The sequence below is a fragment of the Lactuca serriola genome, chromosome 6 (assembly GCF_051521515.1).
Source record: "Lactuca serriola cultivar US96UC23 chromosome 6, Lser_US96UC23_V15, whole genome shotgun sequence".
NCBI lineage: Eukaryota > Viridiplantae > Streptophyta > Magnoliopsida > Asterales > Asteraceae > Lactuca > Lactuca serriola.
This window is the reverse complement of record NC_136413.1, coordinates 45,973,387-45,984,599: the sequence shown is the minus strand read 5'-3', so window position 1 is coordinate 45,984,599 and position 11,213 is coordinate 45,973,387. Positions and strand designations below refer to the sequence as shown.

At 33.6% G+C, this 11,213-nt stretch overlaps 3 protein-coding genes across 4 annotated transcripts; 1 reads left to right on the top strand and 2 right to left on the bottom strand.

Annotated features, from left to right (window-relative positions):
• Positions 1 to 253: 253 nt before the first annotated feature.
• Positions 254 to 2,392, top strand: LOC145058611 (uncharacterized). Its single transcript, XM_079006493.1, has 3 exons — positions 254 to 923; positions 1,525 to 1,755; positions 1,835 to 2,392. The coding sequence occupies exons 2-3, from the start codon at positions 1,540 to 1,542 to the stop codon at positions 2,126 to 2,128; spliced, it is 510 nt and encodes a 169-aa protein (XP_078862619.1). The 5' UTR covers positions 254 to 923; positions 1,525 to 1,539; the 3' UTR covers positions 2,129 to 2,392.
• Positions 2,393 to 5,278: 2,886 nt separating this feature from the next.
• LOC145058133 (uncharacterized) lies at positions 5,279 to 6,638 on the bottom strand. Its single transcript, XM_079006048.1, has 2 exons — positions 5,880 to 6,638; positions 5,279 to 5,504 (listed from the first exon to the last, which is right to left on the bottom strand). The coding sequence occupies exons 1-2, from the start codon at positions 6,521 to 6,523 to the stop codon at positions 5,483 to 5,485; spliced, it is 666 nt and encodes a 221-aa protein (XP_078862174.1). The 5' UTR covers positions 6,524 to 6,638; the 3' UTR covers positions 5,279 to 5,482.
• Positions 6,639 to 8,255: 1,617 nt separating this feature from the next.
• LOC145058134 (soluble inorganic pyrophosphatase 4-like) lies at positions 8,256 to 10,468 on the bottom strand. 2 transcript variants are annotated; one of them, XM_079006050.1, is made up of 9 exons: positions 10,337 to 10,433; positions 10,154 to 10,205; positions 9,499 to 9,643; positions 9,394 to 9,422; positions 9,240 to 9,305; positions 9,058 to 9,165; positions 8,778 to 8,964; positions 8,608 to 8,689; positions 8,256 to 8,516 (listed from the first exon to the last, which is right to left on the bottom strand). In XM_079006050.1, the coding sequence occupies exons 3-9, from the start codon at positions 9,632 to 9,634 to the stop codon at positions 8,474 to 8,476; spliced, it is 651 nt and encodes a 216-aa protein (XP_078862176.1). In that variant the 5' UTR covers positions 9,635 to 9,643; positions 10,154 to 10,205; positions 10,337 to 10,433; the 3' UTR covers positions 8,256 to 8,473. The 2 variants fall into 2 exon arrangements, with proteins under 2 accessions (XP_078862176.1, XP_078862175.1); XM_079006049.1 differs by lacking the exon at positions 10,154 to 10,205 and having other exon boundaries at positions 10,337 to 10,468.
• Between the last annotated feature and the right edge of the window lie 745 nt (positions 10,469 to 11,213).

Here is an 11,213-nt window from a genome sequence, read left to right as displayed (position 1 = left end):
CAGAGGGCACAAACGACTGTTAAGCTTTTGGACCAATTCCACAACAAATCAAATCTTTTGGACTACCGGTGCAACCCCAAAACTTTTTGGACCAAACATCCAATTTTTACAAACCATAGGGACCAAACTTTCAATTTAAATGTTGTTTAGCTTTTTGAAACATTGACGTTACACGCCCTAAATTGAAAATAGTCCATAGTTTGAGGGGAAAGTTGCAAACCATCCATATATATACACAACACATCTACGATCTACCCTATCCATTCTTCATTTTTATACACACAAAGTATCCCCCTTTTTCTAAATTTAGATAAAGTTCATTCACCATTACCGGTTTCTGTCGATTTCATAGCCACGTTCTTCCATTCCGATAATCGAATCCCGATCCTCAATATATGTAAGCAGTTCCTATGATATTCGGTCGATTAACAATCACGTATCCCGTACTCGTTTGAATTTGTTTGATCATATTCGGTTCAATTCGAATTGGTGATCGAATACATTATATTTAGGGTTTAGTGAATAGTGATTGATTTTTGAGGAAATTAGGGTTTGACGAGCATCGGAAATGCATCCGGTGCCTTCACTTGAATTACTTACCCTGCTATTTGGCGGTTTTTCGTGTTCTCATCGTTTGAAACATCGTCTTGATAAAAGTAATCGTCGTGGTAATCTTAGCTAAAAATCACATTCTTCTAGTCACTAGCGCCTAAATCAGAATCAGAATCAGTCATTTAGTTTCCTTGATTTCTTCTTTTGTTTGTGTTTTTATCTCTCGCGTTTTTCATCGTTGTCATCATAATTCTGTTATTTCGCGGTAAATCAACTCTATTTGTTGATCGGAGACCTCCGTTTGACATCCCGATCGTTTGGTTTCACGCTGCACAGAGTTTTGCTTGGACATCCCTGATTTGAAGGAAAAGGTAACATTATTATTGCACACATAGATGATAGAATAGATCTACTCTACTCTTTTTTCTACTGGTACTTCCTATTCATCGTTCATGAATTGAAATTCAAAAAATATGGTTCAGCTTTTCATTTTTATTTATTTTGACTTTTGAGCTCGTTGTACTACGATATCCATTAAAATCGTTTTTTGAAGTCAATTTGTCAACTCAAGTAAGCTTCTTTTTGTCCTACAAAGATCAAACCATTACAGTGAAATTGTTTTTGTAAACATCATACCAGTTGATTCAAAGTATTTTAGTAAAATTGTGACTTGAAGATCTACTATCTGCCTACCTGCTAAAATTTTAAGTTTTTGAACATTATTGTTAGGAACAGCCTGCACTTTTAGCAAGGCTTGTTTGTTATTGATTCACTTCCATTAAGATCTTGACTGAAATCTATAAACGTCCCAAACATTTCCTTCATGTATTTGACTTGCTGATTATATTTGGGAGAGATACTAACAATATACATTGAAATCATACTTACTACAATGCCACCAATCATGGATTGGTTCTAGCTATTAAATCCTGTTTTACCATAGATTGAGAATAATTAGATTTTTTTTTGCAGTTGAGTTCCCTGTTGATGCAAATGGACGTTTGTTCTCACATCAGTTTCCCAGTTAATGATGTTAGCAGCAGCATTCATGGATTCTGTTTGGATACAACCTTTGAGTCCACTTATGGACTTGCAAGTGGTTTTTCTGTGGATGAACTTGCATTTGGAGCAACTAAGTTTCTGAATATCCAAGATGACATTGACATACAAGGAGTTTCAAGTTCAAATGCTCCATTTCCACCTGTAAGTATCAACTTAAAAACTCATTTTTATTTTAGATATTAATTTTATCACATGTTGAAAATGGTATAAACTGTTACAGAAGGGTTTGAAGCCTGTATCTGCCATGAAAGGCAGCCGTGAGAAACATGGAGCGGATCCACCTAAGAAGTTGAGCGTGAAGTGGGCCCCGGATGTGTATGATCCGGTTCCCTCTTTGCCATCGGACACAGTAATAAGTAGGCCACGTAAGCAGCATGGTAAAAAGAAGGGCACGAGTAGTAGTAAGGAGAAAAGTAGCGAAAGTAAATCATCACGAGGGAGTAAAAGTAAAGGGAAAGACAAGAAGCATGGTACTCGTAAAAGAAGTGGGAAATCTTATGACTTGGATTTTTGATTTGTGTAAAAGTGAAGAGAATGACTCACATCCCTTTGTATGTATATTAGTAATAAAACTATAGAATGCAAAACATCAAGACATTAAAAATTGCTAAGGATATGATGAACAAGATGATGTGTTTTTTTTTTTTTTTTTTTTTTTTTTTTTTTTTTTTTGCCATGTAGGATGACATGTACATGCCAAATCATCAAGGCAACCGGTATACCGTATACCTAGGGTGTATTTGGATTTGAGTTTCAATACAGAAAAACATTGTTACAAGTGTTTGTTAGTGGCTAGTTATGGTTTTATGATTTAACATAAATGTTTAATCAAATCTAATGCATCAATAACAATTAATGCATTCTTTCTTGTGGACATCTTTCAGGCATAAAAACATTCTTTTGAAATTTTATAACTATATCTAATTAGGCTAAACTTCTAGGAAGTTAGCTAACCTCAGGGGATCCATATACGATTGTCCTATAAGGTCCCTTTACAAGACGTCCATTCATTCAATATCCTGTATGTTGGATGTTAAAGGGCATACTTAACATGCATATAAATTTCAAACATCATGTGTAATACACATGCTAGTATCATAATATGGCATACATTACGTATTAACTATATAATTGTAACATAATTTTGAATAAATAAACATGACAATATGTATGTAATAAAATTCTAAGCTTCTTGTTAATCTCAGTTCATATTATTAATCTTTTTGGCGTGTTTATAACTTTGGGATGAAAACATGGTCTGTCCAAACGTATATGCGGCCTGGGGTAAAAAGAAAAAAATGGACCCTCAAAGACTAATATAATAAAGATTCAAAAAATAGTATTATTTATTCTTCATTAATCATTATAGACGTGTTCAATTAGCAATAACAAGCAATCCAAATTGTCTATCTTTAGAGCAATGCATTTAGACAATAATTATATATATATATATATATATATATATATATATATATATATATATATATATATATATATATATATATATATATATATAGCCCAAAAAATTTGGGCCATCTGGAGACGTGGGCCATGGGTGGTCGCCTGGGTTGCCCACCGTCTGGACCGGCCCTGGATGAAAATAAAGATTCACTTCACATGTTATTCATAGGTAGCTTGTTTTTCCTTGTTCATTTTGTTTACAAAAGTAAACTTTCATGAGAATGTTACACATCATGTTTCTAGTTTAGCTTATCATCGTGTTTTTAGTTTAACTTATTCTTTAGAAATGCTTCCACCTTATGCTTCTTACCTTACATTTTTTAGGATGCAAATGAGTCGAAGCTGACCAAGCTTGAGCTCGGCTCATTTCAAGCCTTATGGTACGGAGCTCGAGATCACCTTGTGAAGAATTATACGGGTACAGGTTCAAGGCTTTGGTTGGGCTCGACTTGTATATGGTATACCCCAGTTCCTTAAAATTGTGTTTACTAAAAAATTATTTATTTTAATATATAAAAAAATAAAATAAAATTTCTCATATATATATATATATATATATATATATATATATATATATATATATATACTAGGTGTGAGACCCGTGTATTACACGTGTTTATTAAAAATAAAAATTTAATATCAATATTTAAACATTAAATATTTTATAAAATAATACTTTTACATAACATAATGTAATCTTTTGGAACATTTATAAAAGAAATCAAATACTCTTTAGAGCATTTATTAGACTTTATTATCAAATTAATAGAATGATTCTCTTTCCTTATATGAAATTTTATTTAAAAAAAATGGAAATTCCTAAAAAATGACAAGTGGAAAATAAAAATTCTAAAACTCCCACAAAATTACAAGTGACAAAACTCTTAAGAATTTGACAAGTGACAATAAAACCTTCATTTATTAGAGAGGATATATATAAGCTCGTTTATGCTCACAACCTAGTAGAGCTTAGTAACATAGGTTTGAACTCAAACTCATTTAATAAAAAGCCTAATATTAAGTTCGAGTTTGTTTAAAATTGATCTTGAGTTGAGCTTTTAACGAATTAATTCCAAATATCTTAGCGCGTTTGCACCCCTACTCCTTGTCATCTCTAAGCTAGGATTTATCACCATAATTCGGACACCCCTTGCTTCTAGTTGCATAACTCGTATTTAGGCTTGACTCATCATCATCATTTTTAGACTTAATTTGTCATGCTATTCTTAAGTAACTTGTAGCTTATGTTGGGATACTTGAAAAGAAGGTTTGCTTCTAGTTGCATAACTCATATTTAGGCTTGACTCATCATCATTTTAGACTTAATTTGTCATGCTATTCTTAAGTAACTTAAGTAATCATAGAGCACTAACAATATTTTGGACTACACGATTTTAACTTTAACCTCTTTTATGAAATCCTGTTCCTCAATCGTTAGACTTTGATCCTAGGGGAATGTTACTTTGATCTCGGGGGAATGTTGTAGTACTTGTATGTGGCTTTGTAAGCTCCTTGATGTGTGATTACATGCTTAATTACAATTTTTTTTTTGAAATAATTCTTTCAATATTTCTCCAAAAAGTAACTCTCTTTAGGTGTTTCTCGTAACTGTGTATGTTAATATAATGAACTTAATTTAATCTTTATAATTATGTCTACTTTAGATATCTTGAACATTGCCTTATAGAATTGTGTGTATGTGTTGTTGAGTGCACCACCCCTTGACCTATATCACCCGCAACCCCCTTACCTCCACAAGTGTACGCTCTGCACCAAGCCACCAACAAACTTGCATTAGATCAAAATATTGATCCCCTATGAAACAAGTATAAATCCAATTACACTTAAATGACACTTCACACTATAATAACCAACAATTTTAAAAGAGTCCTAAATAAAAACTGTTACATATACTTAAACAAGAGAAATGTTGATTGAGGTAAACTTGAGTTGCATGAAACCAAATTGCAACCATTGCAAGTTAAATGGGTCTATCCAAATGATAAAGTAATGAGAGTCTATTGAACAATGAAGACTGCCCGATAAGAGGCGAGAGTACATATCCAAACAAAATGGAATCAAACAGTCAAATATGGAAGTTTGGGCCAAAAGAAATAAACAAGTAAAACTGATATAATGAGTTAATGACTTGTATCTTATACATGCAAGCTATACAAGATTCTCATAAGCAAAATTCAAATGATTAACCAAAAAGTAAACAAAGATTCCATTCATAACAATGGCAGAAAACAACATCCTTTTGATCATTTTGAGTAATGTAAAACTAGTTTGAAACATAACAACACAAGTATCAAAATCTTGTTCTCTTTACATTAGAAATCTACTTCAAAGATTTGTTATTCCAACCACGAAGCTGTGTAAAACGAGTCCTTGTTGCTTTTTTGATTCAAGCCGATCGTTTATCTAGACTGCCAATCATACAAAATGCTTAAATATTAGTTATTTCAAGAAAATATTGTAAAAAGAAACATAACAATTATATTTTTCTAAAAGAAAAAACCCATATATAAGTGTTTCTTTTTTACTTAATACAAAAAGAACTACTTAACACATATCGACTTTTCCTTATTCAAGTCGTGACTTTCTACAAATTTGCCCCCATTCATTACTAGCTAATTAAGCAAACAATACTTACATATATAACAAGTTCATAGGCAGAGAATTATCAAAAACTTCTGAAAAAAAGGGAAAACTTCCCATTTTTGTTCAATTTTGGCAACATATATGTTTTGTTTGCAATAGAATCCAAATGGGATTTTACTTGAATAAGAGATTGGGGTTACCTTGAGGATCCGACATTCACATTGCGATGGAGAATCCGACCCGACCCAGCATCCTCACTTGATCCAATCAGCTCCTTCAAACCGGAATTAATGGACTTCTCTTCCTTATCTCCTACACCACCGTTAACCGCCGCTGCCGCCTCCTCCTTCATCTTCCCAGGCATAATTCTCATCCTCTCGAAATAATTTCCATAAATATACTCTGGATTATACCCATTCTCGTCATCAAACAACATGATATGACCATGCCATTCCCAAACACGATACTCCGAACCCGTTTCCACATGATACCCGACACAAATATGGTGTTCGCCGATCGTTACTGCCTGACCCGAATTGGGTTTTAGGGTTTCATCCCCGTTTCCGCTGAGAATAATTTTGATCACCGCCTTTTCCAGCTTCGATTCTTCTTTGGCGAGCTGGGTTTTGCTCCTCCTGTTGTTTTCGTCATCATCGTCATCGTCTTGATCGTCTTCGGTATCTGAGATGTTGTTCATGGAGTCCAAAAGGAGGTCTTCTAGGGTTTGATTAAAAAGAGGTGATAACTGTGGTTGAAGAGGATTTGGGGGGCGAATTTGAAGCCTGCCCATTAGGGTTTGAAGGAGGAGGTTATCGAGATTAGATGTATTCGTGAAGGAACTCATCTCAACAGAAGTTTGAGGGTTCAATTCGTTGTTTCTGCGACACTAATTTAGGGTTTTTGAAAAGGTATGAAAAGGAAGAAGGAGATGTGGCAAAGAGAGGGTTTATCAGGTTTATGCAAACTGACGCTAATAAATCTTTTAGAACAACTCGTGCAATGACAAAAATGGTCCTTGGATTATTCTCTCATCTCCATTTCTAGTCCTTTCGAATTTAATTTCTTCGCTTGACCATAAACTAAAGTTTTCTTATAGGTTTGGTATTCTAATGCAAAAGGTATGGAAAAGAAGGAGCCAAGGAGGAGATAAGCAAAAGACATTTTTGGTCTCTATAGTTTTAAGACATTTTCTAGAATTATATTTTGGCCCTTGACGTTTTTAGCTTACATAAATTACATTTATGATCCTTGTAGTTTTATTTTTTTGAAATTAGACCTTCGATCCGTATAGTTTTAAATCTGAAATTACATATGGATCTGAATGTTGCCGTTGTTGAAGGAAGCCCTATTAGGACATGCCCATACCACCTCATTCGTCATTCCCTCATTTTTCGTGTCACTCTTATCGAGTTTATTTCTATAACTTCCATCTTTTTTTCATGGTCTTTCTTGGTCGGCCATAAAACATGACATGCCTAACCGCTACCCTAAAGAACTTCCTGTTAGGTTTCAACGGTCCCCTCTTGTCAAACAATACTCCTGAAGCCGCCTTCCACTTTAATCAACTCGTCTTTATTCATTGGGTGAATGTCTCCCCCTTCCTTATGTATCATGGATCCTAGACATTTGAATATCTCATTTGGGTTAAAAGTTTGCACCTATAAAATTATATGTACTCCTTCTGACGTTCGTGTTACTAAAATTACACCAAAGCTACTCTGTTTTAGTAGTATTGATTCTTAACCCTTTCTCTTCTAAAGTCCTCATTTATGTATCCAACTGAGCATTTAACTCAACCTGTCAACCATAGACTCAACCACCAAAACAATGTCATCGACAAAAAACATACACCAAGACACTTCCTCTAGATCTCATGATAGACCTCGTTCAAGATCACGGCAAAAATGTATGGATTGGGAGCCGAACATTGATGAGGCCTAATTTCAACTGCTAATGAAAAAAAAAGACGTAATAGTCGTAAACAGATAACACCAAAAACAAATTCCCCATACGTTCACATTCATGGTTTTAGTTATCTAACGGTTTTGTGTAGCCCCAAAGCAGTCACTCTAGAACGAACTCATGTTATTTGTCGGTTTTATTCAATGGGTTCACGGTTCCAATGAGTTTCTCTATTCCTCAACTTTTATCAAATTCAAGTACTTTCATTCAATTCAGGCCTCGCACGTTTCAATTCAGGGCCTCGCACGTTTCAGTTAAGGTTTGTGTTTCTGTTCTTAAATCAACATTGCTTCTAGATCTTTGAACATACTTGATGATTTATTGTAAACGCAAAGAACCCTGACTTGTATTTGATTTCTTTTGACCTTTTTCTTGCCGTTGACCCAGTGGTGCATTTTTTTTCTCTAAAACTAACTGATTCACTGAAATTCGGCAACATATATTGTTCTTACATGGTCAATTTTTAAAAAGAATCGTCATATTCACTGAACAAAATCAATTTATACACCATCAAATGAACAAAAAACAAACAGTATATCAAATTTTAAAGTGCACAAAAACTCCTTCCCTTACACTGTTACACATTGCCAATACATTGAATGGGAAACAAAATATAAAAAAATAAAATAGAATATATATGTAATAATCGAACCACTTTTCTTTTCTTGAGTATTTTTTTTTTCATAATAGTCGTCATTGTCGATGAGATAATATAAGATTACACAACATATTATAGGCACACATGGAAATGTGCAATTTTGCCCAAAAAATATAATATAGAACTTGTATCACTTGACTTTATATATGACATCATCATTATATCCTCTCTCCTTTATCTCCTTAAGCTTTCCACAATATAGTCCGCATACAGATCCCTTCAAATTATCAAATCAGTCAAACAATGTAACATTTTTTTTTACCATTTTAATAAAATTATAAAAATTGAGAAAATGACAAAAAACTTACATGGAATGTTTGACAACCTCAATAGCCTCAGCAGCTGGCAAGAAATCATTAACCACAACCTCCTTGTTCTCATTCTTCTTGTCTAATTATTACTTGTTAAGATTAACAAACAAAATTTTGCATCATGAATGATAAAATACAAATTTCATAATTAAGTTCTGAAAGGATACAGTCTTCAAAAAAGCGATGAATCTCAGCCAATCGATGTGGTGGGAGTTCCTTAATGTCATTATAATGTCTGTATTCAGGATCATCAGCACACACTGCAATTATCTTATCATCTTTCTCTCCCTGATCAATCATAGGCATCACACCAATTGCTTTTGCACGAAGAAAACACCCTGGAAGAATTGGTTCCTATTTCACAAAATGAAAAACATATAGCAATGTACTTTCATTTACTTATTTATTAAACCAAAATTGTAGTAGAAAGAAAGTAAAGTAGCATACCTGCATGATAACCAAGACATCAAGAGGGTCATTGTCTTCACAGAGAGTACGAGGGACAAAACCGTAATTGTGAGGGTACACAACTGATGAGTATAGGACACGATCCACCTGATAAATCACATAATACAAAATTAGTAAATTACACAAAAGAGAGCATATAATATATATCATCTCAATTTTACCTTGATAAGTCCTGTTTTTTTGTCAAGCTCATACTTTACCTTGCTACCCTTGCTAATTTCAATCACCTGAAAAAAGGTGTTGACAGCTTTTATGATAAATCGTTTGTTTTATAAAAAAAAAACACCATGAACTGTATTGGTTCCAAGCTCTTACACAGTTGAATATTGTTGGTGCTCCTGGACCTGCATTTGATAATTTAGAGAAGTCAGACGATTGATTATCAAATTATATGAATTTAGGTTTGAATGAATGAAATACCTATTTCAAGATCATGCCAAGGGTGTGCAGCAACTGATCTTCTGCTCAAGGATGAGAGTATTCTTTCATTCAGAGGAGCATGTGAATGGTGATGATACTCGGTGTGTTTGGTTTGAGCCTCAATAGGTGGAGTCATTGTTGTAATCTGCATAGGTATCACATGTTACAGATATATACAGATTATGAAATAGACTAGATCTCATGAAACTGTAAACAAAAAACAGAACAGAAAACCAAAAACAATGTTGTGAAAAATTTTAAAAATTTCACATAAGAAGGTCTGTATAAGCAAGAAGAACACGATGAAATCTCCATAGAGAAGATAGAAGAAACAAATAAGATCAAGCTCATAATTACTTAACGCATTATGCAGGCATGTGTTTTCTGCAACACATTGCCGGATCGAGAGCTTTAGTGATGTAAATTGTAAAATCACAAACACACACACAAAGAAACTCCAAACAAAAGAACAAATCCAGCAAAAACAGCACTAAAACATCAAATATAAGTCGAATAAATTCGATTTGGACCCCAAAAAAAAGGTATTCAAAGCTATAATGCGAAGTGATGGCTGTGTAGAAGTTAAATAACAGCATCAAACCACCTAAAATCGAACTTCATAAACATTACGCAAGCAAAAGAGTTACAAACAAACCTAAGATGCTCTATGCTCTATGGACTTGACGCTTAGAAAATGAACTGCAGATCTAGGTATTTAACAACAACAAAATCAAACAGCGTAAGAATCAAGTCAAACATATACATACACATACCTGTATATCTATCGATACAGAGAGAGAGAGAGAGAGAGAGAGAGAGAGAGAGAGAGAGAACATACCAAAAGAAAGAGAGAGAAAGTAGTGGAAGCAAGCAAGCAGAAGGCGGAAGCTACACGCTGTTGTTGTTCCCGCTATCTCCAGCTTTCGCCATTTAAAGCAAAGGGAAAAAAAAGAAAGTCTCTGAGTTACGCGTTTCAAAGGTCGGACCTTTTCCGTTACAGAAATGTTCATTTTCCAGATTAATGTCCAAGTTACGATGCGGGAAGTACAAGTTGTTATGCGATTGTGGTTGTGGATTTAGTTGTTTATGATCTGGAAAAGAGGTTCACCGGTTCAAACGGGGAAAATGCCATTTGGAATTATGGAATCGGGAAAAGATACCTGTTGAGAGATGAGAATGAGATACGTGTGTGTGACACGGTGGCTTTCGGTGGTGGGCCGGCGGTGTGGGCCACCGCTACCGTCTTGTCCAACTAGAATATGGGACTTGTTATTTTGATACGTAGGAATATAAAAAGAAAGAATGAATTATTCGTTAAGGAATATGATTTATCTTTTTCCTGAAGAGAAGTGTTTTTCTTAAAATAAATAAATAAAAGAATTTTCAGAAAAATTATAATGTAAGCGTTTTAGTATTTCAATTATAAATTAATCTTTATTTAAAATAAAAAACAACATTTGATGAAACCAATGATAATGTATTTATGTTATGTATGTAAATATGTAAAATAACATAAATATATATATATATATATATATATATATATATATATATAATTGAGTTTTTTATAATTAATAAAGGTTTTATTTGAAAGAATTAAAAAAAACTCAATAAGCTTTTTGAAACACCAATCTAAATCTAAGTAGTTAAAAAAAAAGAGGAAAAAACTAGCTTAGTGCACAACCCTACTTCAAACTTCATTTTTTACTCTATTA